This window comes from Onychomys torridus, chromosome 17 (assembly GCF_903995425.1).
Source record: "Onychomys torridus chromosome 17, mOncTor1.1, whole genome shotgun sequence".
Classification (NCBI taxonomy): Eukaryota; Metazoa; Chordata; class Mammalia; order Rodentia; family Cricetidae; genus Onychomys; species Onychomys torridus.
The window spans coordinates 10,650,911-10,677,471 of record NC_050459.1 but is presented as its reverse complement, the minus strand read 5'-3'; the positions used below and the strand labels follow the sequence as shown (position 1 = coordinate 10,677,471).

The 26,561-nt window shown below is 50.7% G+C and overlaps 2 protein-coding genes across 5 annotated transcripts in view; both read left to right on the top strand.

The window, feature by feature from the left end:
- Rasa3 (RAS p21 protein activator 3) overlaps window positions 1-4,658 on the top strand; it is a 109,603-nt gene extending 104,945 nt beyond the window's left edge. For all 4 annotated transcript variants that reach the window (XM_036209484.1, XM_036209487.1, XM_036209485.1 and 1 more), the window contains 2 exons: window positions 1,375-1,558; window positions 3,087-4,658. In XM_036209484.1, coding sequence (XP_036065377.1) covers window positions 1,375-1,558; window positions 3,087-3,162 — 260 coding nt within the window. In that variant the 3' untranslated portion in view covers window positions 3,163-4,658. The remainder of the gene's footprint in view (window positions 1-1,374; window positions 1,559-3,086) is intronic.
- Window positions 4,659-8,791: 4,133 nt separating this feature from the next.
- C17H13orf46 (chromosome 17 C13orf46 homolog) lies at window positions 8,792-18,998 on the top strand. The gene is made up of 8 exons (XM_036209303.1): window positions 8,792-8,981; window positions 10,958-10,997; window positions 12,096-12,255; window positions 12,341-12,388; window positions 13,203-13,253; window positions 14,439-14,506; window positions 16,276-16,354; window positions 18,933-18,998. The coding sequence occupies exons 1-8, from the start codon at window positions 8,792-8,794 to the stop codon at window positions 18,996-18,998; spliced, it is 702 nt and encodes a 233-aa protein (XP_036065196.1).
- Window positions 18,999-26,561: the final 7,563 nt, after the last annotated feature.

The following is a 26,561-nucleotide window of genomic DNA, read 5'->3' as shown; positions in this document are numbered from 1 at the left end:
TTTTCTTCCCGTTGTCTGCTCGGTGTTCCAGGAACATGACGCCCCTGCCACTGTCCCCCCCATCCCAGAACCACCTATCCGACCCTGTTCCCGGCGGTTCCCAGCCTCTGCTGCCCGGGTCCAAAGCTACGTCGTACCCTTGGATAGCTCTCCTAGCAGCCCCTACCTTTGGCCTTTTCTTTCTTCTCCCTTGGTTGCTTTGGACTGCCATGGACTGGTCATTTGTGGTCATGGTGACAGAGACTCCTTCTCAGTGGTCTAGAGGCTGGGTACCTATAATCCAGATAGCACAGTTCTGGCTCTGGGGAGGGCTGTTCCAATCACAGACTGACTTGTCATATGCCCTTGGGTGTGGAGGAGGCCTCTTTTACAGAGGAACTAATCCCATCCACAAGGGCTCTGCCCTTGAGATCTGACCACCTCCTGATACTGCACTTCCATACACAAGCCAGGCACATGGCATGGCACATGCCTGTAATCCAAGCACTCAAGAGACAGAAGTAGGGGGACCTCAGAAAGTTCAAGATCATCCTGATTTGTATACTGCGTAGAGGCCATCCAAGGCTGCTCAGCAAGACTCTAGCTCAAAAACCCAGCCAACCAAGAAAAAATCAAAACAAAACAAAAACAACTTCAGCATATCACTTTGAAGGAAAACAAGCTTTCATTCTACGACACATGCAGAATTGTAGGGCTTGAACACCTAGTCTGGACTAGTCTGGGCGTGTGCCTAGCTTGGTGACAGAGAAGCATGCCAACTCGGGTGTGTAGGGTCAGGTGTGGACAGCTCAGGTGGGTAAGGGCAGCTGGATTACTTGGGTGACCCTTGTTTATAGCCAGAGGCCACAGCACGGCTTCAGTGGGGGTGATTAGGAAGACAATCCTGGGAGAAGATGAGGGGAGCAAAGAGCAGAGACCCTTGGGTGCTGCCGTCCTTACAGCTAGCCAGAGGAGTCCGGTGAGTGACATGTGCCAGACTCTGTACTTCAGAATGGAAGTTCATCCTGATAGACCCCCAGTCAGCCAAGCTGTGCATAGGTGCAGACCCCTCTCCTGGCCTGGTTGGTCGACAGTACCTGGATGTGAAGCTAACCCCTGTGAGGTTGGCTGGAGACAGTAATGTGGCTTGGGATGTGAGGTCTCAGAATTCAAACTGGAGAAACCTTGGCTATGCAACCCACCTAGAGGTCCTCCAGGCTGGACCGTGCTTGGTCTTGGAAGTAGCCCCTATTTCTGGAAGCTTTTTGAGGGAGAGGCTGCTCTGAGGAGCACACTGGAGTAACCTGTGCAGATGTCCAGAGACAGGGCTGGGAAAAGCAGAAGCCTGGGCATCCCATGCTGACACTCTCCTGCCCACCCTCCCCCCTCTTGCAGAGGCCTGTGGCAGCAAATCTGTGTATGATGGCCCTGAGCAAGAGGAATACTCGACGTTCATCATTGATGACCCCCAGGAGACCTACAAGACACTGAAGCAGGTCATTGCCGGGGTGGGGACCCTTGAACAGGAGCATGCACAATACAAGAGAGACAAGTTCAAGAAGACGAGATATGGAAGCCAGTGAGTGCTGGGGTGCTCCAGGGCCATGGGGGTCAATGTAGAGATCTGGACCCTCAGTGAACACCCACCTCGTTGTGGAGGGTGCTGGGGCTCCATGGGGTTCAGTGGCCTGGGCTTAACTTTGCCTGCTATCTCTTGTAGAGCAGATACGCAGCTCTGTACACACCAGGAGGTATGCAGGGAGGCAGCACCTTCGCATTAGCCTCCCAGATTGAGGCCTCAGCAGTAGCTTGGGCTCAGCCCCACCTGCCATTACACATGACCTTTGCCATCTTCCCAGGCCACCGAGGGCTCTGGGTGCAGGGTCACTAACGAACCACATTCTTATCCCTGGTTGAGGTAGCAGGGGTGTAGAGGTGGGGGACTCCAGCCTGATGGAGACATTCAGCAGGTCCAACTCTGGCCACGTGGCCCCAGGCAAGTCAACCTCTACAGATGAAGAGTTGGGGAAGATCAAGATCAGATCCACAAAGGCTAGGACAGCTCCTGTGGTACTGCCTCCATCCAAAAACTGCTCGGGGACTTCTCTGGAAGTGCCCATGGCATAGCCCTTAATGGGTGGGTGACCCACAGAGAGCCCAGAAGCCCACATGCCCTCTCTGCACCACTAGCCCTCCTCCAGGGAAAGATACAGTGATGCTCAGGGACAGTCACAGGGCCCCATCCCCTCTGCATCGGGACCCTTGGAGATGGCCATGATCCATGTCCTGACTCCCTCGAGGTATTCACAGGACTGAGTATTATTAGCATCTGCTGACTCTGATCTCAGACGTCCCTGTCCTGACTCCCACCCAATCTCATCTTCCTACCAGATCCCTCTGGTCATGCCTGTGGTGGTGCCCACATTTACCTTCCAGAAATGCTGCTCTGTTTGTGTTAAATGTGTGTCAGCCCCACAGTCTGAAGCACACAGGCTAGGAACAGTGAGAGACGTGATTCCATTTCTCATGAAGAGAGATGAGGTGTGCACTCACCGTGGATCAACAGTTACCAAGTACCCACGATGCTCCAGGCCCTGTCCAAGCATAGATCATTCACCAGCACAAAAGATGACGGAGCCATGCCCTCCCAGAACATGCTCCATATATATATATATATATATATATATATATATATATATATATATATATGCGCACCTGCTTCAAGTGTTGCATACTCCGTGTAGTACACACGTGTGTACACAGCCCACATATGCCCATACTAGCACATGCATACATCCGTGTGCATCTGCCACACATGTTTAGAACGTACAGCCCACATGTAGGTGTGTATAGCATGTATATTCTAAATGTGCTCTACACAAGCACGTACCACCTACACATGTACGGCATGTGGACTATGCCACGCACAGCAGAAAACAGTGTCATGGCAGGTGCTTCTTGGGGTCAGCACTGCCGCTGCTAGTGGATCCCCTACTTTCCATGATGTGCATGTGTCACGGTGACAAACACAAGGACTGCTAAAAGTACAGTGGTTGTTGGGGTACCTGGAGCGGAGTCTCACTTTCTCATCTCTTTCCCGTCTCCAGGGAGCACCCTATTGGAGACAAGAGCTTCCAGAACTACATCAGGCAGCAGTCTGAGATCTCCACCCATTCCATTTAACGCCACGACGTCTCCTGAATGTGCTGTTGAGCCACACCAGGAAACCCACCCACCACCTATAAAAACGGATAAAAGAAGAAGACAGGACACACATGGAGGGGAAGGAACCATGCTCACCAGTTCACACAGGTCCTGCCCAGCTGGCGGGACTGCCACCCAACTGGCGGGACTACCCAGCTGGCGGGCCGAGCATGCTCTTCCCTAGCAGGGACTGTTGCCTGGGCTGGGCTGCTTTCCTTCGCTGCCAGCACAGGTGGTCTGAGCCATTCTGGAATGTATGATCATTTGTCTTTTTACTGCTTTGGTTTGACGGGGATCCAGGGATCTGTTAAATATTAGGGGAGTGTGGACTTTGTCTAAACCTACCTGTTCCCACATGGCCCCATCCCTCCTCATGGAGGCACGGCTGGTTCATTCATGGCGACATGCACCTTCTGCACTGCACACTGTCTCTTGTTCTCGGCCTGCTGAACTCTGTGGCTCTGCATACATGTAGCAGTCTGGCCCTCGCCGTAGAAATTGTACTTAATCCTTGTCTGGGATGTTAGAAGCAGTGTTTTCCTGGCAGCCAGCAGGCAGGCAGCCTTTCTCCGTAGTTTATGTTGGCTTGTTCCTGGCCAAAGGGTCGTTTTGTGGCTGGGATGGACAGGATGGTACAGGAAGTCTTTGATCTTTGGGGACATGGAGAGGGAGGGCTGTGAGCCCAGTCTTCGCTGGGTGACCATCAACTCACAGTTTGAGCACACGTCTGGATGCCAGGTGAGTTTTTAAACTAAAATCCACATGCTTGCTACCTTGGTGAAAGTTTGGGAGAGCGTTTTAAATGTGCATTTTTTTCAAGCTGTTTTTCTTAATGTTTTTAAAGGACTGTTTTTAAATAGCATTTTGATATAAGGCAGTTTGGAACATCAACACCTATATGCATTAAAGGGGATGGTACAGGGAAATCCAAAGGGAACAGTGTTTGTTTTCTCACAAATTCAAAGGGTCCTCAGGGACAGAGACCCGAGCTGGGGGCTGCATCATCAGCAATAAAGGCCAAACATGGTATTTCACATGCCTATGTCTTTGTGAACCCAACAGGCTATACATGGCAATGTCTAGCGATACTTTTGATTGGGGTGGGAGGGTCCTGAAACAGACAAGACAGACTGTATCAGCTTGGCCCCACAGTGCTGCTGACGCCTCACCCCACACAGCATCTCCAGAGGCTGAGAGGAGGGCACTCTGTGAGCAGAGTTGCTGCAGGACACACCGTGCACCCCGGTGCCAGTTTCTCTTTGTTCTTGTTGGGAAGTTCACTCTTCGTCTAGAAAACATAACAGCATTGGTTGTCACAGAAATGGAGGCTTAAAAAAAAAGTCTCTGGACACAGCAGTTAGGCTGCACTGAACTGGTTTTTAACATGGATTTGTAACTTAATGTTTCTGTTTATAAGATACTAACGATTTGCAATGTATTTTATCGGTCGATTAAAAACAGATGTTTTATTCTTTCTGAGGAGTGGTTTGGATTTCCAGAGGGGTTCACATGATGGGAACAGTGCACAGGAGGTACCCTACAGGAAGGGTGGCAGATAAAGGTAGACAGCATCGCTGTCAGACCAGACAGGTGATGTCTCTGGTGACAGGTGGCATTTCTGATAGCATACCATGTCTCTGCCATATGGTGTCCACTGATGACTCTGTGAGAGCCTGGCTTTTTGGTGTCCTCAAAAGAGTATGGCATTAGGCACCACCAGGGGGTCCTATATAGTTGAAGACAACTAAGATAGGCGGGGATAGATTCCTCCCATGTCTGCAAGGATCCAGTGGGCTGAGCTTGTAGCAGAAGTGTGTGGAGCAGACAAGCAGAGGCTTTGCATGGCTACTCAGGCCTTGTTGCCTCTCTTGGAGACCTAGAGAGTGAAAGGGCCACAGCATGGAGGCCCTTCACCTGACGAGGGACACCACTACGTCACCTAATTCCCTTATCCTTCTGGTCTCCATTTGACTTTTACTCATTTCTTTTTCTTTAATTCCATTGGGAGTCTGAACCATTATAAGACAAGTCTGGAGTTTGACTTTGCGAGCACTGAGTGAGACATTTCTCTGGGGCCAAGAACTCAGGCCAGAAGGCTTCCCGGGACAAGGTGAGACTGACATGGGCCGCCGGTCAGCCACCTCTGGCCGAAGAAGAGTGTGGAGTGGAGGGAGCAGGTTTGACCTTGCTCCTTGGCCTGTCGTCTGCCAGTGAACTGCTAGGAATGGAGCAGCGAGTGTCTGCTGCCCTGGCCACAGGCCTCTGTCAGCGTGGATCAGCTGGAAGCAAAGTATCCATAAAGAATTGGATAATACCAAGACAGAGTTCTCACTGCCAAATCAGAGCTCTGCTCATACCGGAACAGGCCTAGCTAGGGCCCAGTTCACACTTGGGCATGCCTAGTCTGGGCTCAGCTCAAACTGGAGCATGTCTAATTAGAGCTCAGCTCACATTGAGTCATGGCTAGTTAAGACTCAGTTTATTCTGGGGTATGCCTATCTAAGGCCCAGCTCACAGTCCAGCCTGCCTAGTTAGTTAGGATCCAGCTCATTGGGGTGGGAGCAGGGTTCACACTTGATCACATCTGTTAAGAGTCAACCGAGGGATAACTAGGAAGCTGGGAAGAAACTAGTAGTACCTGGGGAGTGGGGAAGGAGATACAGAAAATGAAACCCCAGAGTACACAGGGCTCTAAGCCCCTCCATAGCTCTCTCTGATGGAGAACTCAGTCATGTCTGTGTGCCTTTCTCCCATTAGGTCTGTTAGTCACTGGAGAAAGCAGTCGCCATGAACTACCTCTAGGCTTCCATCTTGAGCTCCAACCATCAGAGCATCTAGAGTAGGGTAGTGTGGCCACCAACCCCGTGGATGCTAGGTCTCTACAATGGTCACTGGGTCAGGTGACCTGCAGCCTCCCGTATGTGGGGAGAGGGGGATGCATGTGTGGGGACACCCGCCTGCACAGGGTGAACTGGCTGCCAGGAGCTGTATGTTCCAAAGGAGTGATTTTGAGGTCATTTGCAAAGCCAGTGGCTGCAGATAGAAACCTCAGTGAACATCTCCCCTGAAGCAAGAAGAGGGTAGCTTTGTCCCCCTGAGGGTAGAATGAGGGACTCACTGACCCAACCCCACACAATGCCCTTCACCATTCTCCACTCAGCGAGCAGGAAAACATTTATTTTGCTACTTTCGGCTTCATTATTTATAAAGCTTTGTCTTAGTTTGGTTCCTATGGAGAGGAAAGGGATTGGGCTTATACATCCTGGTCACAGCCAGTCATTGGGAAGGCAGGGCAGAGACTCGAGCAGGGTCGAGGGCTGGACCCATGGAAGCAAGCTGCTGAGTGGCATACTGAGTGGAAGAGAGGGATTCTGACCCTTTGGAGCCCGGAAGGTCATATGTGAGTCCTAGACATCAGACACTAAGCTATTTAATTTTGGTTTTGCTTCGCTTTAATTGTAACTTCCCTGGTTCTTCCCTTGTGGAATAAGAAAATGTAAGGTATTAACTTTCCATGAGCCCACAGTTGGAGTGACTTCGGATTTTTAAAGAGATGCTGGGTTTTTGAAGAGAACTTAGACTTTTAAGTTCCTGGAATTGTTAGAAGACTCTGGGTCTTTGAAAAGCTAAACTGTGTTTTCTGTTGTGGTAATATTAACATGACATCTTGGGGGCAAACAACAAAGGGAAGTTTATGGTTTGATGTGGATGTGTTTGTGTGTCAGGCTGACAAAAACAAGCTGACAGGGCCCGTGCTGGAGAAATAAATTCATGTAACTGTCTTCTTGCTGAATATATCTTGAGTCGGTTTGATTCTCAGGCCAATCAAAAGCCCTGGAGAGTCAGGGTGCTCTTCCTCCCAGCATCGTGGCTATAGGTGGCCGTGGACTTGAGTGGTGAGCCAGGGAACTTCTGTTAGGCTATGTTAGGTCAAGCTGTGCCCCCAGCATCAGAAGTTGATGATCCAGCACCAGACACCTCAGACATAACTGGGTTTGAGAAGGGGGCCTTGGAAAGTTATGAATGAGGTCACTAACGTGAATCGAAGTTCCTAGAAAGATTGACACCTTACAGTGAAGCCGGTTAACTGATGAGAACCTCAATGACTCTGGACTAGTGGCAATGTAGCAGGTCCAGAGCCTAGTTACAGTTTATCTTGGGCTGTCTCTAGCCACCTTCAGGGCCATCCCTTGCCTACCTCTGTGTCTGACCTAACAGCCTGTGACTAGCAGGTACAACAACCCTTTGCAATGCATTCGCCACGAAACTCCGATTTCCCGAACCAAAAGGTGACAGATGCCACCAGATAGCAGCTGAGGCCTAGAGCTGAAGAGCCCCTGCTTTTTTGTGGCTATCTGTTTAATATTTCTGCCAGTGTATTTGAAAAGTACCTTTGTTTATGACTTTTTGTCCTGCTAAGATAAAAACTTCCAGAGGCTGATGATAGCGCAAAGGGCACATCTTGCTCTTCGAGTTCAGTTCCCAGAACTCAAATTAAATAGCTCACAACTGCCTGTGATTCCAACTCCGGGAGACCTAATACCCTTTTCTGGATCATACCAACACCTGCGCTCATGTGCACATACACCACACACACACACACACACACGCACGCACGCACGCACGCACACACACCCACCTATAATTAGTAATTTTTTTTTTTTTTATTTTTCGAGACAGGGTTTCTCTGTGTAGTTTTGGTGCCTGCCCTGGATCTCCCTCTGCAGACCAGGCTGGCTGGCCTCGAACTCACAGAGATCCACCTGGCTCTGCTTCCCAAGCGCTGTGATTAAAGGCGTGTGCCATCACCACCCAGCAATAATTAGTGAATTTAAAAGAAACTTTTTCAACTGTCACCAGGTTGGGGCATGGAGTTTGGGATCATTTGAATGTGCTCTGAGGCAGTGATGGCTTGCATTTAGCTCCAGAATAAACTTTTATCCACTTTGAGGGGATAGTTATGTGTTGTGCCTATGAGGAAAGATGATGACACAGAAGCCCCTAGAAGATGACATCTGTAGACCTTACGAGGGGCTGCAGGGGAGCCAGCCATGCCCCTCCTGGATTTCACTTTCCAGCCTTCAACTGGGAGACATTTTTCCAATTGAACCCATCCAGGCTGTGGTCCTATGTAGACAGATTCTTATGTCAGGGTCATTTAAATCACCAAAATGTCTCCTACCAAGCCCTCCTCTCTGGGTGAGTTCTGACCCATTGGCCTGGATGTAAATCCGATCACACTGACCCAGGGCCCTTTGCTCATCTCTGAAGAAAAAGGAAGGTTCTCAAATGGGAAAAAACTCAGGCATCAGGAACACACATTTGTGAGGCGTTGTCTTCGGGAAGGCCCCGGGCTGTTGAAGAATCCAGAAGTACAGGAAAGCAGCAGACATGAAACCACTGAAAAAAACCTCAAGCCTGCAGAGACCTCCAGGATGGCCCTCCACAAACATTCAGCTCTGACTTGTGATGTCACAGCAATCCCTTAGCAACGGAGACTGAGCATGCACTGGACCACTTTGCTGGAGGAGAGAAAGGGAGAGAGGTTGGCAGAGATGTCTTTGGTCTGAGGTTGCGCCGGTGGCTCCCTCCTCCCCTCTGGGTCAGGATGGAAAAGGATCCCCCCATTCACAGGAGGCACCGGCCTGGTCCTGGAGCCCTGCCTTCAGGAATCAGCCCCGGATACCTCAAGGTGGTCAGTGAGGGGGCCGAACTCCAGCGGAGCAGGAGTGTGGGGGGCTTGCACCAGAAGGGGGATCCACCAGTCTGCATCAGGAAACTACTACGTAAGGAGCTAGGTAGGGGTGGATCTCTCCTGGTGGGCTGGGAGGGCAGGCCAGACCCTACCCAACCTCAAGACAGTGGAGTTTGTGGACATCTGAACATGGACCGTGTGCACATCATACAAGGCACATGCCTGTAAGAAGTAGCTGGCTTCTACCTCAGGAACTGCACCAGGCTGTGGAAATCCTTTCTCTTGACTGTTCTTTGCCAAGTACATTTCACAGGAAGGACCAGGGCTAGAAGATTCTCCTTATAGTTAGCATCTTCTAAAGCACAGGTGCATATAGACAGGTACACTCAGGTGGGACTGGCAGAGATCTTTATTTTATGTGTATGGGTGTTAGGCTAGCATGTATGCCTGCGTTACTATGTACATATAGTGCTATGAAGATCAGGAGAGGGCTTGGGACCCCCTGGAATTGGAATTAGAGTTATGAGTCCCCATGTGAGTGCAGGGTCGAACCCTGGACCTCTAGAAGAGCAGCCAGTGCTTTTAACAGCATTTCTCCAGCCCTTCCAGGCCATTTTTAAATCCTTCTGGAAATATTGAAACCACCAGGAAGCCTTCTATGGAGCTACTCTCCTCACGCTTTGGCTGGGATGGGACTGAAACCTGCCTAGGACTGCCAAGGTCTGAATTGTACGAAGCTATGTAAAACGCACGCACGCACACAGAGCAAAAAGGCCCCTGGGTTGGGCAGGCAGCTTCCATCCACAGATGCCCACAAGTCCGGGTCCAGCACTGTAGGCAGCAGAGGAAAAAGCATGAGGTCTCCTGAGAAAGGGCACATGTGGCACAGGCCAAGGCCAGGCGTGCTGAGCACGGGAGGGGACAGGCTCCCTTCTGGGAAGGAGGCAGCTTGAAAGCACCTAGCATCTCTATGAAGGACAGCATTGGGGGTGGGGGTGGGGGCGGCTGGAGGGGATGGAAAAAGAGGACCAGCTGGGGAGCAACTGTCTCCTGTGCGGGCATCAACCCGTCTGGGAGCTGACCCCAAGGAAAGGGCTAGCCCGTTGTTAGGGAACCGTCCAGAGCAGGGCAGCCTCCAGCCCAGTCTCTGGGCTTGGCTTCTCCCACAACTCTTCTTTAACATTTTGGATTCCCCGCTGAATCCCAAAGCCACCGTGGGGATCAGATAATACCAGCCATCCATGCTGAGGCCTGGCCTCCATGGCAACCCTGGGGGAGAGTCCAGAATGAGGCCTCCGTGAAGTCATCTGCACATGACTCTTCCCGTGAGATGCTGTGCTGGGCTGCCAGAAGCCTGGAAGGAGAGGGAGGAAGTTCCATGCAGAAGGAGCGTGCCCTGTCAGGGGAAAGCTCACAGACCAACCAGTGTCTCCCAGGATCACTTACACGATTCCCTGCAGTTATTTCCCTGAAGCTATGTCTCCTGTCCACTTGTTAGGGTCTCCTCAGCCTTGAGCACATTCAAGGTACCTCCTGCCCCATGGGATAGAGGATAATTCAGACCACCCCAGTGTGATGGCCCTCCGAGCTAGGAGGCATCAGTGGCCAGGATGTTCCTGAATAAGCCACCCCATCTCTAACAAGTGGCCTTCTTGTGAGGGTCCCTTGTCCTTGTCTCCTGTGCTGCCATTCCGGTAATCCATGCTGGGATGAGGAAGGTCTGGGGACCCATGAGTGTGTTCCAGGAGGCCGTGGAAGCCTGAGTCACAGAGGGAGAATCCTAGAGCAAGGGGGTGGGCTTTTGCAACTGTGCATGAAGCAGGCTCCAAATTCTAGCCTAGGCATGGAAGGTGCTGGACTAGGGGGAAAGATGGATGTGTGTTTGGAGCATGGCCAAAGAAGTAGTTGAGGAAAGGAATTCTTTTGAGCCATGGCTGTTCACTCTCAGGCTGGCCTTGATCCTGCCTGAGAGGAGTGCCAGGCAGGACACCTGTGAGGTGGCAAACTGGGGAGGTCTAGGTGCAGGAGCCATCCTACCTTGGGATGCTCGTTTACTGACCGACCGCCCTTGCTGCTCAGACTCTGAGGATCCCAGAAACGACACTGATGACATCATCTGGTAAGTGGAAGACACTTTCTTCTGAAATATGAGGACTGAGGTCGTGGGGAGCAGGGATGGAGGCCCCCCTCGGGGTCAGGACTTTCGAGGAGTCCTTTGGGGGGGGTTGCTTGGGATGGTTGAGGATGCTCTTTATCTAAGGGAGTCATTGTGAAAACAGAACCCAGCAGTGTGTCCCGGAACTGCGGGCAGTCCTGCTCACTTCCTAGGCAGCCCTTCTGGCTGGTCCTTGTCTGACATCATGTTGGCTTAGTGAAAGTATCTCAACAAATAGCTCCATGTGCCTCTCCCAGAAAGGAAGCTCCACCTTGTCTCATGTCAACGGGGCCCATTGAGGTGTCCTTGCTGAGCAGAGAGGATACATAACCAGCCCCATTATTGCTCAGGTACAAGAGGCCACCTAACACAGCCATCCCTCTGCACTGCCTTCCATAGGGCTTGAAAGTCACTGAACCCAAAGACTCTTCTCAGATCCCAAAGTCTGTTCACCACGGGTCAGGCACAGGCCAGGCTGTCTGTTTACACACGATTTCCCATGAGCCCACACCAATAGAAGGAGCTAGACCAGAAAGCATTGAGGTGGGAGGGATGTTGGTGACTAAGACGCCACTGAAGGTGCCATTGGTTGGTAGAACTAGGTACCCATATGTCACACAAGGCTGTAGCAGCTGTCTAGCCTCAGAAAAAGGACAGGCTGGAGCTTGGAAGGCCTTGGGGTGATGCAACCCAAAACACGTCAGAAGCCAGCAGCTATCTGAGTTTTACCTCTGGCAATGGTGAGGATGTACCTGTGTTCCCCTTAGTCACACTCAACAAAGTACATTGAGTAGGGGAGCCACTAAAGTAGGCATGAGTGGCAGACACGGATCAGTCCACTGATCCCCACAACCCTAAGGTCTCTACCTGGAGGGGATCAGGCTGGTGTCTCCAGACAAGATGAGTTATTAGGGGACAGAGGAGAGCCTTTTTGCCCCCAAAGGGTCCACAGGCTTTACCCCACTCCCAGCGTTAGGGAAGGAGCCAGAAAGTCAGCAACTGATTCCTGTTGTGACACTCCAAATCACTTTTTCGACGCCTCCCCGACCCACTTATCTCCAGTCAGGTGAGCCTAGAGGAAGACAGAAAGAAAAAGAACCAGGATGAGCCCGGAAAACTGGACCCAAAGTGTGGGAAAACGGAGCCAGAGAAGAGCGGCTCAGAGGCCAGCACCACAGAACAAGATGATGCCTGCAAAGGAAGATGTACCTCAGTGGCCGAGGTGAGGCCTTGGGCAGCTCTGCGCACCCTGTCTGCCTGTGTGGCGTCCCCTGTACTGACCTACTGATATCTTCTTTGATTTATAGGGACAAGAGTCAGAGTCCATGAAGCTGAATAACCTTCTAGAAAAACAGGCAAGCCTTTCTCCCTTTAGTCAGGGGAGTTAAGATGTACAAGTCTGTCTGTGCGCAACCCCCAGTGGGCTATGCGTGCACTGTAGACTTGTAGCCCTTAAAGCCATCTGAGCAGGTGCTGTGCTGTCCAACCAGGCTAGAAAGGGGTTCAGGGACCAAGCTCTGGACCTCTTTTCCTGAGCCGGAAGCATTGTGTCCTAGCTTGCCAAACAAGGAAGTCAATTAAGGTGTGGGTCTTGAGACAATTTCCCCTTCCAATTGAACTTGACCCAGAATAATACATGCCCCCCCACCAGCCCCTCATCCAGGTGTGCTGACCAAAGGCACATCTGACCTTGGTCACTGAGGGGCTCAGTGCAAGCCCCAGACTGAATTAGGAATTCCACGGTGCCCTTCATGGAGGAAGGTAGTCTTATTATAGAGTAGATCTCATTTCCATGAAGCTTGGCTCTAGGCAAATGTATGGAAGTGAGCCACATGCTCCCAATAGGTCAGGGCTGGGGAGGGATCCCCAGGTCTTCACATTGCCTTGTCACCTGAAGGCCCTAGTACTCGAGGTGAGGAGGAAGAAACTCATGGATTGTGAAGAGCTTGTTTCCCCTGAGCAGGCATGGGTCAGAAGGCCACACTCCTCTCGTGCCCAGAGCTAGCCTTCTGGACACTGCTGTCTGTGCTACCATGGGGGCCTCCAAGCTTCAGAGGGGCTCTCTGTCATCACCAGAGTCTGGTGGAACCACCCAGACCTAGATGTCTGCAAGTCAGAACCTTGCAATTCCTTCTAAGCTCACTCAAAAATTACTGCTTTCATCCATAGAAACCAGCTGTGTTTGTGGAGATCGACCTGGGAGACCATATTGAAGAGGAGGTACAGCAAACCCTCCAGACCAGAGGTCAAAACTACCCCTGGGAGAGCACCCACACTATTGGGGGGGTATAACAGACGCATGAAGGGTAAGGCAGAGACCCAAGGCCAGAAGTTCCAGGGACTCTCCACAGTGCTAGTGCTGAGGACTGGCTGTGGGTGTAGAAGGAAAATACCCGCGTCTCCTCTCTATCTGCTTTAGCACAAACCTGGGTCCTTGGGTACCCAGAGCTTCTGAGGGAGTCTCAGAAGGAGGCTGAGAGAATGGGAGTTTGATGGCTTTCTTAGTAACAGGTCAAAACACCCATGAGCTTCTTGTGCTTGAGTTGTCCATCATGGAACCATATACCCACATCTCCAGGTTGTTTCCCGAAGCTCTCACATTATCCCAACATTGTTGTATCACCATATCCAAGAGTACCACCACCATCCTCACCACTGGTCTCACCACCATCATTACCATCAACATTATCATTGCCATAACAACCATTGCTGTTATTGTTACCACTATCTCCATCCTCGATATCATTGTCACCATCACCACCACTGTTGATATCACCATCATCATTGCCATATCACCATTACTACCACCACCATCATTACCAATATCACTACCATCATTATCAATATCACAACATAATTACCATCATTGTCCTTATCACCATCAACATCACCAACATCATTATCCATAAAATGGTGAGATTTTCTCAGTGGCTCATCAACATAATTATTTGGGGTCTTCCTCCAATTCTCTGCTGTAATGAGCAGATGTCCTTTTGGATGACTCCTGAAGTTCTCAGTTGACAAGTTTAAGGAGTACCTGAGGGTTGGTTCCTTTCCAGATTACACCTGTTACACCTTCAGCTTCTGAATCATGGTAAAAAAGACTTGTCACTAAGTCTCTATGAGACTACTCATGGGGCCCCAAGTTCTAAGGACTCCAGAAAGGTCAGCCAATAGCAGAAGTAGACTGAGAGGCCAGTTCTCTCTATCTGTAACTCAGGAGCCATGGAGGCTCACACAGGAAGCCATGGAGGCTCACACAAGGAGCCAGAGTCCCTTGTTAGACATTCCCACTCAACAGAGTACTGTCTGGAAGGAGGACATTCAGGGCCACAGTGGACTGGCTTTCTCTGTCCCTATCTGACCTTGGGTGGGTCCCATAGGTTGTTGTACCCCCTCCCACAGGTGGTCACCTGTGCCGTGAGAGAAGAGAAGAGGCTTCCAATGGACACAGGGGACTTGTCAGAGGATGAGTGAGTATTGATCAGGGGATAACTTGGATGGGGGTGCTTATCAGAGTGACATTCCCACCACAGACTCCTGCCTTTCCTCCATCCCTTGAGCCATCCATGCACAAGCCAAGTGATTATGGGGACCAGAGGGGCCAAGGAACAAGCAACAATATGATAAACATTCTCAGAGCTTGGGGACAAATTTACCAGGAGCCACATCTCACTCTGCCACCAAACCACATCTCCTCATCCCATCAGCCAGCAACGTGACAAGAAGCAGGTGTCAGTGTCCCCCGTTGGGAAGCCCCTGCACACATGGACTCCATCAGGGAGAGAGAGCCTCTCAGAGCTGGGCTTAGGCCTACAAGGTTTTGCATACTGGTACTAGGACTCATGCCCCTGAGAGGACCAGTAAAATTTTGAGACTTCTGAAGTTCAGAGGCATCAGCCACAAAGGACGTTGGGATCCAGGCAGATACTTGCCTCTGGCCCACAGATCTATTTTACTTCATTTCTGACAACACAGAGAAATAACAAAGAACACAATAGCAGTTACTCAAAATCCCACCCCCTCAGAATTAGTGTCTTTGTTAGTATTTTGGTTGATTTACTTAGGTTTTGAAGACAAAATTTCTCTTTTGGATTTGTCAAACTGGCATGTGGTCTTCAAGGAATGGATACCATGTGGAACAGCAGAGAAAAGGAGGAGTTTAAGAACCGCCCCTAATCCTGCCTTATAGACCCAGGACACTGCTAGGCTGCATGATCCTTGACGCCACACTCCAGACATGAGCTGGGTTTGTGCAGGGTGGTGGGTGCCCCTTAGCCCTCTATTTGGTGGGCAGTTGGGAATTATTGCTACGGTGATTGCCATCTTCGCTTCAAGCTTCTGTCTTGGGGGAAGGAATTTGGTGATGTTTTGTTCATCCACACTGTGAAGTTTCCCTGACTGACCTCCACATGACCAGGCTGTGACAGGTGACCATATCAAGCTTTACCAAGACATCAGGACACTCTTTTCACACTCCCTGGTCTAGACCTGATAGATGCAAGTCTTCTCCAAGTGATTCCTTTTCTCACTGGTTCTTGGATGAATTTAACCAGAGGCAAAAGGCTGGTTGGCTTTACACTTTATCTTAAGAGATAGACAGTTAAATCTATTGTCTGCATCTGGCTTCTAATCCCTAATACTCACTACCCTAGGTAGGGTATGTGCCAGGGTAGCCCTGAGAGCTGGCAGTTACTTGGTAGGGATGAGGTTTCTACATGTAACTTGATTGGAACAGGTGCCGGGACACCCATCTGTGCCTCTCACCTTGTTAATTTCCAATTTTATGCCCAGGACCCCTCAGTGAGGTAGGCCAACCATGCACCAACAGCCCCATTGCTGCCCACTTGGGCAGCTTTGATCATGAGCTGGGTGATTGCCTTCACAGTATAGTGGGAACCACTACCTCCTATGAGAGGAAAATAAATGCAGGTTACCTTTCTTCACCTCCAGGCTTTGCTGCCTGGAGGTTATGACTAGGTTCAGTTGGTCTCTTGTATTTAAAGAGTCCCTCTAGCCAGAGAATAAGAGACTTGGGTACCTGAAGGACAAAAATAAGCATCTAGCTTTGGAATTTAGTTTGGAAGAGAGATGAGCTGGCTTGGGGAAAGCCCTGCTTCCCTGGGTCTTTGTGGAGTATGAGCAGTGAGGTTTGAGAGTGTGGTGTGGGGGCTGCCGTCCGTGGGGCTGGTGTGTTACAGAGCAGGGAAGGCATTCTTATTCCCATGTTCTTGGCATCCAGGACAAGGACCAGCTGGGTATGCTGCATCCCATATTCCACCAAGAAGAAGGTGAAGGAAGCTACCAATGCTTTGGAGAAGGTATTCAAAACCTGGAGGGCAGGGAAGGATGGGACTCTGAATGGCTAGGGGTACAGGGTGGTGTGCTCACTCCAGAGTCCCTCTAACCAGATCCCTGGGGGTTCCATTGCCATCTTGCAAGGCTAGCCATAGCTGGGAGAAAGAACAGTGGTGCTGTAATGTAGAAACCCCTAATCTGCTGTAGCCTAAGAATGCTCAGGGGGAGCATGGACTACCCAGGTGTGTACCCTGGCCTCCAGAGACATGATGATATGATGTTTGTAGATTGTGTTCTTCCTCCATGGGATGTGGACAGAGGCAGGAAGGTGGCTATGTCCTCCATAGGCACCTGTCAATAATGGTGGGTGATGCTGATAGTCCTACCCTGAAGATCTTGGAAACATCTAGAAGTAGCTATGGGCCCAAATCTATGATATGACATGGTGCTCAGGGGAAGGCATTGTGGGTGCCAAGGTCCCTGCAGGGTAATGCCCAGCAGCCTGAGTCACCTCTGTGCTTGTTGCTGGGCCCAGGCCCTGATAAAAATTGAGGAACAAGAGCCCCAGTATTACCATATAATCCACATCATGGTAACTCCTATCTTTAGGTCTGACCATGGCCATGTACTGCCACCCACTAGGTGTAGGAACTCTCCAGTATCCCCAGCTTTGTTATCACCAGAGATACAAGTTAAATGTGCAAGGATAACAGGGCTGCAGAGATGCTGTTTAATGCTTGAGGAGGCCTTCTGGAACAAACCCTAAGCCCAGGCAAGTTGGATTAGGGGCTATCACGGTCCCAGTCCAGCTGGCTGTCTTCCCAGCCTGATGCTAGAACCAGCTTCTTTCTTGGAGGTCACCACAGTCGTGGTCCCAAGTGATAGATGCCAGGATGCCAGGACCTCGGAAATATCTAGGCATCTTGACCTGAAGACAGGGAGCCCGAGCTCCTTAGGGAGAAGGCTCAGAGCTGATTCACAGGTCCAGATGGGGAACCAGGACAGCCAGGAGAGAGCAGAAGGCTGATAATGCATGCACACTACCTTGCTTAGCCAGTTGAATGAGAGCAAACACAGCCATAGTACAACATTTGCAACCCATGTGCCTCTCTACCTCATCCTAAGAGTGGGCCCAGCTTCCCCCTCACAAGATATATGCCACCAAAGTCCACCACAGAGAACTCTCACATGCTTGACATTCACATAGGTATATTCATATGTACATAGGACACACAGGTACACACCCATACATATATGAGTGTGCAGGACTATGCTCCTCAGCTCCTCATACACATACCACACACACATGCCCACCCTTGTACAGTCACATGTATAATGAATGCACAGCGCACATATTCACATTTACATACCTCGTATGCATTCCCTTACATAGTACATAGAACATTTGCATTTACATACCTCGTACACACATTTCCTTACATAGATAACTGAAACTGTGATCCCTCAGGATGAGAGTCTTGAGGAATGTACTTTCCAGGGAGGCCCTTATCCAGGTAGAGAGGGGAGGAAGGCCCACCCCTCAGTTTTCACCCAGACCCCTGGCTGCAAGGGCAAGCCTTTCCTATTTCATTACTCATGGGACACAAACAGCCCAGATGGTCCTCTGAGTGGGCTACATGGTAAAGTGAGGCAACCCCTTGGGCCACTATGTGGTTTTGGACCATACCATTCTCCAGCTGCCACCAGAAAGGTACTCTAGAGAGACACTTCAGAACAGACAGCTGCTGGCACCTTTGGCAGGCTTGGTCATGGCTCCTGGGCTCTTGCCACAGGGCAGGCATCAGTGTGAGTCTGTCTACCTGTCCATCCTTTGTCATGTCTGGATGGCAGTTTCATGTTGGCCAAGGCCAGGCCTCTGGATACAACCTTTGCTTAAGTCTCGATGATATTGTTCCTTCTGTGTGTGACCCTTTGTCAAGGGTCTCAGCATCTGCCAGGTCCAGAGGTGGATATCATATTTGGAAATCATATTATGAAGGGCTCAAGGCATATTTTGAACCTTGGTTCTAAGCATTCCTGCATGCCTGAGACCTGGGTCTCACTTCCCTGCCTATGCCTCCGTCTATCTGTGGATTCTGAGCCACATGGCTTCTTAGCATCATTTGCCCCACTAGAGAAGAGAGGTCCTGGCAGAGGGGAGAAAAGGGTGGTCATCGTGTGCTGAAGGCTCAGCGTCAGGGCAGGAGCTCAGCTATGCTTGGGCAGCAGCTGGCAGCAGCCAGTTTTACTGGGAGGATGAGACAGGCCTGGGGCTTGAGGAACAAGAGGTACCTGCATTCTGTCCACATGTTCATGGTTGGTAAAGATACGGAACCACTCACCCGCAGGGTCTTTCTTGCTACTGTTTCTGGTGGCCAGAGGCTGTTGAAGAACACCTACTGTTTCCATCCAGCACAGCCACTGGCTCCTCAGATCCAAGTGATGCTGGGATTCAGGGAGGATTGACAGCTTAGCATCTGGTGTCCCAATTCCCATTGCCTGGTGGTTACCAGGAGCCCTTGTGACTCAGACCCCGAGAATTCCATCCTCCTCGGGCCGCATCTTCCCAGCCAGGCACTGACACAGGCTTGGCTTTATCAGAACCACCAGAGGTCTCAGGACGGGACCTATCTGACTCAGCCACTAGTAGAGCTCTCTGGGGACTAAGGGAAGACAGCCCAGGCCTGGAACAGCCTCATGATCCCCCCTCCATGGGCAGGGCCAGAGTGACAGCAGCCAACGGAGACCCACGGCAGGGACCCTCCTCCAGTCCAAGGCCAATCACAGGTAAGGTAGAAAATGACAGTGAACCCCTGACCTTCTGGTAGATGGTCACTGCAGAGGGAGGGCACATGGACCTCGTCTCAGGTCAGGGGTAGACTGTGTTACAAGTTGGGGTCATGTTGCCCCTGAATTTATAATAAGTTTTCAGTGTATAACGAGCATGGTCACTGAACTGTGTTAAGGTGCTACTCAGTACCTGAGATGAGGGATGCCCATTGACCAAGTCCACGCCCCCATGGGCCCTGCTGTAGCTGGATAGACAATAACTCTTGATACTTCTTATTTTAGCCACAAAGGGTTTCATACAAATTAGTCTTTTGGTAAATATTAGTCAAGCTACTAAAGACCCGAGGGCAGGAGACATATGGAGGTGGGTGGTAGGTAGAGGGTGTTGGGGGAAGGGTGCCCTGTTAGCTGTGTGGGCTTGTGATTATCAGTCTCTCCCGTCACCTCTGCAGAGCACACTTCTGCAGCCCACCAACCTCCCATCAACCCCTGCTTTGTCTTCCACCCACAAGGCTGCTGCTGCTCCCCCAGGCTTATTTGTGCAAACACCAGGACTAGGACTTTAGCCTGTGTGATGGCGCCCCCTGGTGACCCGGGTTCTCCAATCCTCTTTGCTTTCAGTCCTAGGAACCAATTCTGCAGGACCAACCGGCATGCCACCTCTCCGGTATCAGAGACCGTAAACTCCAGCTAATTGCTCACTAAAGGAAAACCACACCGTGTGAACGCCTTGCTGGAGTTACGATATCATACGTAGGCAACCTCCAGGCCACAGCTGGAGAGGAGAAAGGCCAAAGTCACCTCTGAACTGTCCCTCCTTGCACCCATATCCTTGCACCCCCAAGCCTTGGGCCACAGCCTTCCTTAGTACCTCTACCTGGAAGCCTGGTTCTCTAAGGATGCTTGGGGATGTGAACTCCCCAATCACTTTCCCATGTGACCCCACACACCCACAAAAAAAAAAAAGCAAACAATCCCTCAAACATGTACATCTGAAGCCCTGAGTACCTGGACTCATCAAGGATATGGTAGACATGGTGAATTCATGGAAGACAGAGGGTATCAGAAGCTTGATCCCATAATGGGCTTCTGGTGTTGTCACGGTCACTAGGAGGCATGGGGACAGGGTGGGAGTGTCCGCAGCCTCCGTCCCAGAGCAAGAAGACCCTATTAGACTCATCATTGACAGCAGCCCGGCATATGTGCAGACCACAGAACCCAAGCTGGGATGGGGAGGACAAGAAGTGTTGATTCGAGGATGGTCTGTGGGGTCTCGTGGAGTTGGGGCTCCTATTTGAAAGGTTTGAAAGAGTCCTCGGGCACTGATGCGCATCGTCCTTTGCGGGAAGAAGTTGGTTAGAAGAGTTATTGGTGCAGGTACAGAGACAACAGCATGGGCCGGTGCTTTGGAAGGAGTTCGGGCCCAAATGCCCGACTTGGTCAGGAGGCTCTAATAAGCACCCAAGCCCATGAGGCAGAGTGGGGGGTGGGTCCCCTCTGACAGGTATCAGTGGAATGGCGAGGTTCCCTGTAGACAGACCCTCTCTTCTTCCCTAGCGAGAGGCTGGGGCAGTGGAGAGTACAACTTTAAGGTGTGAGGAGACGTGCCTATTGTAGTCCATGTGGTGTCCTGGGGGAAGTTAAGGCTGGCACCTGTCATTCTCCCGGGGGCGGGACACCTGGGGAGTTTGTTAGGGGGTTAGAGATTGACAGGTTCTGAGTGGGGAGCATGAAATGAGCCCCAGTGTGCTCTGAATTCTGCCAATATTCTTGGCATCTTCCCTGTGTAAGCTTAGCTTTGGGGGGGGGCGCATTTTCAGAGCCCATGCAGTGTGAACACAGCTGGAAAAAGTGACCTGTGGTTTCCAGACCCTCCCAGGGGTGGACAAACGCTCTTTAAGGGGGAGGGAGGCTGGAGGCTGTCTCGGTGGAGGAGCCCCTGGTTTCAGCCATCTTGTTTGGTTCTGACACAGCTTAAGGCATCTTAAAGGATGACCCTTGCTTTACAGATGGGGAAACTGAGGTACAGGGAGCAGGCAGGAAGCTGTGGCAGAGCCCAGAGACTGAGCAGCACTGAGGTGGAGCGCACATCCTCATGGGCTACCCCACAAGTTTGCTCGACCCCCTTCTCCCAAGCTGGTGACCTCACGCTTCGGCCCTGGTCCTTCTCATCACACATCCAGCCCTGTGGAAGGACCTAACCCATAACTCAGTGCCTGTAGTGAGGAAGACTTCCTTCTCCAAGAGCCTGTTTCCCACATCCAAGGACCCTTGTCTCCCAAAGAGCCCTATCCCACCCAAGTAGTACCCGCTTCTGATCCAAGACCTCTGTTTCCCAAGGAGTTCCCATCTACTCCTCCATTTCATTTTCTAGGAGTGGCCACCAGATTCTTATCTGTGGCCTCAACTAGACTGTGGCTAAAGACCCCAGGGCTGTATAGGGTGAATAAGAAGGCATAAACCGCTGGGTGAGTAGAACCAGGTTCTCAAGGCTGAAGTCAACTCCCCCATCCCAAGACAGTTTCTTGTCCTTGATCAGTCCTGTGTGCTTGGCCTTCCACTGTCCAGTTTCCCATCCCGCCCCCGGCATCTAGGCAGTTTAGGAGCAAAGTTCCCTGCAGTCCTGCATCTGTCACTAAGAGAGAGGAGCCTCAGGAATGGGAACCACAGGGAAAGTCCTCAGTCAGCAGGGCTGCAGAACCAGGTTGTGGGGCAGGCCCAGGCATGTGGAGACATGCCTGCAGCCTTCCCTAAGCTTCCAAGCCTGCCTAACCCACGCCTCCCACTCAGGTCCTCTGAGGACTGGCTGGCAAGGAACCCAATGACATCCTCCTGAGTTTGCTGCCTGAGGTGGGACCAGCCACAGATTCCAGGAACCAGCGGGGGATCTGGCACGCTAGGTAGACCTGGAAAGGACAGGAGCTGGAGGAAGCCAGAGCCCCAGGATTCACCGCTCTGCGGGGCTGAGGGGCATGACCTTTGAGGCTCTCCTGTCAGCCTGACTCAGCATCTGCTTGTCATGGCTCAAGGTTTCCCAAGTAATTGGGAGAAAGTCATTTCCATTCCAGACGTGTAGGGGTGTCTGTCATAGCTGGCTTTGTAAAATGCAACACACACACACACACACACACACACACACACACACACACACACACACACACACACACACACCACATACCAGCCAGCCTGCAGCTCAGACACCTCATGATTTCAGAACCACTCACGCCTCTGACCGGGGAACACTTTGGTTCAGTGTCTGCAGCCAAGGATACCATTAATGTCACAGGCCCAATATCCATTGACATGATGGACGCAATGAGCAGGAGGTTAGACAGGGATGTCACTCCATGCACGGCCTTGGGGCTCAAGAGGTAATAAGGTCATTTCCTGGTCCACTGTGTCCTGCTGGCTGAAGAGCATGCATCCAGCATGCATGGAGCCCAGCAGCTGAGACTCTAGGTGGCGCTGTCCTCCAGGGCGGAAAGGGGTTCCTACAGACTCACCACATGTCACGAGTGTGCTACATCAGGAACACAGTGAGAGGTCTCAGTTTGGGGATTCGAGGGGGACACTGGCATAGAATGTTCTGTTGGGCAAGAGGTTTACTAGAATTAACACCATGGACATGGGCAAGAGGGGCTCTAAGGAACGTTCAGGCCCCAGTTACCATGGACAGGCAGCGTGGCGGGAACTCTGAGGGGAGGCATCCTGGCAGGGGTCCCTTCTAAGTACTATAGGAAAGGGGGGAAGACTTCTACAAGCCTAAAGCTAGGTTGTCCCTGACTCTTGGGTGGCAGGGGGAAATAGGTGTAGGATGTGTGGGGGTACAGGGAACTTTCAGGGGTCCCGGGAAGTCTGAAAACTCGTAAGGTTCCTTGGAAGGTAAGAATGGTGCAGACCATCTCTGGAATCTGGACACCTGAGTGTGTGTACAAACCACTGACAGGCCCTTGGGTGTCGGTCTCTCCTTGTAGCAGTGGGAATCCCAGGATCAACTATGAGGCTGGAGAGAGCGCCACAGATGGGCATAACTGAGAAGCGTCTAGTCTGGGATTCGAACACATGGATAGACATGTTTGTCTCCACACTGTCAGATTTCACTGACTAACACAAACTAGAAACTAGTTTTTTTGGTTACAGTTTGGCAAATAATCCAGTTTTCCTTTAATAGCTAACCATTGACAAAACAAGTGAGTCTAGTCCAACCTATTTTTATATGTAAAGTATATGTCTGTGTATGGGTTTGTGCACGTGAATGCTGATGCCCTCAATGTCGGTGTCGGGTCCCCACCTCCAACTCCCCATCCCCCACTCCGCTCTCCCAACGCTGGGAGTTACCAGCTCTTAATAATCATCTGACAACGTGACTGCTGGCCACAAACTCAGCTCCTCTGCAAAGATACTCTGTATGTCTTCCCAATGGCTGAGCCATCTTTCCAGCCTTTATTCCAAATATTCTCAAATTACACATTCCACATCACACAGTGACTGTCTATAATGTATATGTGTAGGTCACAGGAAGGCCCCAAAGTGTTAAAGAATTCAAGTAGTTAAGAGACCACACTGAGAGGCAGAACCCCAGTGGTTCTCAACCTTCCTAATGCTGCGACCCACCCTTTAACACAGTTCCTCACATGGTGACCCTCAACCACAAAATTATTTCCTGACTCACTTAACTGTAATTTCGCCACTGTTACGAATTGTAGTGTAGATATCTGGTATGTGACTACTGTGAAAGGGTCAATGGACCCAGGCAGGCAGGGGCCTCTGAGCCACAGGTTGAGAACCTGGGCAGCTGCAGAGACAGTCTCTGCAGGAGTTAGATGCCACCCCCTGTGGAGGTCTGACTGTTGGGGGCGCTGCAGGGAGACAGTTCAGGATGGAGTTCAGCTGTCTGACCAGACGTGGGACCAGATGCTATTGAGACAAAGTATAGAACTGGCTCCAGACACTGAATAAGTAGACAGAAGGCAATCTGAGTACTCTGTATCACCTGTGCACACCAAGCTGAGATGAAGCTCCTGAGTCGTCCTGGCGCTCTTGGCCTCTCAGTCCTTCTCCAGGTGAGAGATGACATCTCACTGCCCCATTGCTGACTGAGGTATCTTCTATAGGTCCAGATAAAGAAGCTGAATTGGTTTTAACACACTCTGTACACAATGCCAATTTGAGTTTATAGGATGGCATCTTTATTTAGGAATAAATATCAGACTATGCCTCATGGAGGTATGGGACAGGTGGTTTTAAATGCCAAACAAGTTACAAGACACCCAAACTCTGCATTTGGACTGAAAATGGAGCCTCAGGGTGTGCTGCTTAGTTTTGTATCAACTTGACACAAATGAGAGTCACTGGAAAGGAGGAAACAATTGAGAAAATGCCACCATAAGATCGGCTGGAAGGCATTTTCTTTCTTTTTTTTTTTCTTTTGGTTTTTCGAGACAGGATTTCTCTGTAGCTTTAGAGTCTGTCCTGGACTAGCTCTGTAGTCCAGGCTGGCCTAGAACTCACAGAGATCTGTAGCTAGAGTTTTCCTGACTGGCCCACAGTCAGGACAAATCTCTCTCACCCGCCAGTCCCACAGTCGCTCAGACCCAACCAAGAAAGCACACAGAAACTTATATTGTTTAGAAACTGTATGGCTGTGGCAGGCTTCTTGTTATCTACTTTTTCTATCTTAAATTAACCCATTTCTGTTAGTCTATACTTTGCCACATGGCTTGTGGCTTACCAGTGTCTTTACATGTTGCTTCTCATGGGGGCGGCTGGCGGTGTCTCTCTTCAGCCTTCTACTTCCCAGAATTCTCTTCTCTCTTGTCCCGCCTATACTTCCTGCCTGGCCACTGGCCAATCAGAACTTTATTTACACAGAGTGATATCCACAGCAGAGATCCACCCGCCTCTGCCTCCCTAGCTGGGATTACAGGCGTACACCACCACTACCCGGCTTTTTTTTTTTTTTTAAGATTTATTTATATGTATACAGAAGAGGGTGCCAGATCTCATTACAGATGGTTGTGAGCCACCATGTGGTTGCTGGAAATTGAACTTAGGACCTCTGGAAGAGCAGTTGGTGCTCTTAACCTCTGAGCCATCTCTCCAGCCCCCTGGCATTAATTAGTGATTGATGGGGGAAGGCCCAGTCCATTGTGGATGAGGCTATCCCTAAGCTGGTGGTCCTGGATTCTATGAGAGCAGGCTGAGCAAGCCAGTAAGCAGCACTCCTCCATGGCCTCTGCATCAGCTCCTGCCTCCAGGTTCCTGCCCTGCCTGAATTCCTGTAGTGATGGATTACAATGTGGAAGCATAAGCCAAATAAACCCTTTCCTCCCCAACTTTTTGGTCATGGTGCTTCATCATAGCAATAATAACCCTAAGACAGGTTGGTACCAGGGACGTGGAGTATTGCTATGACAGACCTGACCGTGTTGTTTTGGAGAGGATTATGGAATCCTTTGGAACTTTTGACTAGAAACACCATAGAGTGTTGAGAGCTCAGTGGCTGTTCTGTAGGAGCTGAGATAATGTTGAGAGCAGTGAAGACGATAGTTTTGGAGGCAGGAGAAACTCTACCAGGACTTTTGAGTTAATCTGAGGTTCTTATCAGCTGGGCCTGAAGAATCAGCTGTGATTAACAAGGACCAGAACCACTGAAGTAAAACTCATGCTTTATTGGGACAACTGATGCTGGTTATCTGGAGCTAGAAGTTGGCAGTGATTAAGAAGAGACCAGCATCGCTGAGTGAAATCTTCTGGGAAGTGTTTCTTCAGGGTCCACACATAGCAGCCATGTTCCAGAGGCAGCCAAGGTTGTACCTTGTGCTGGCAGCCATACTTGTTAGTGTAAGAGTCTCCCAGGTGGGTTTTGAAGGCAGGAGGGGGTCGTGAAAAGCAGCTAAGGCTTGGCCCTGTGAGAGGATAGGCCATTGGAGAAGGTGCAACCTCTGCAGCAGCTGAAGCCCCAGGATTCAAGGGTCATGGAGAGAAGTTGAGCCTTGGCACCATGAGCCCAGGAGAGGTTGCTCCCCTGGACTGCTCAGCTGGTGTGTTCCCAGGGAATGCCTGCTGGAGCTGAAGGCTGAGATAACAGCATGAGTTGGGGGAGGTCATCTTCCTGATCTGCTGGAGATGGGGTCAGAGAGCAAAGGGAGCAGCATGGTTCTGGTACAGAGCTGGGAATGAGACGGGGTGGGGGTGGGGGTGGGATGGGATTTGGAGGGGTGAACATCTGCAGTCAGCCTACCTGCTTCCCTGGCAGGAGTGGCCTGTGGGTTCCAAGGGAGTGCCTGCTGGAGTTGGGGTAAGACTGAATTTTTAAAGACTGTGAGGCTTTTAAAATTTGGAATGTTTTATATTGTGATGTTCAGATTAATGTGAGATCTTGGGGACGAATGAGTGAGAAAGGAGGTCTGTGGCTTAATGTTTATGTGTCAGGTTGAC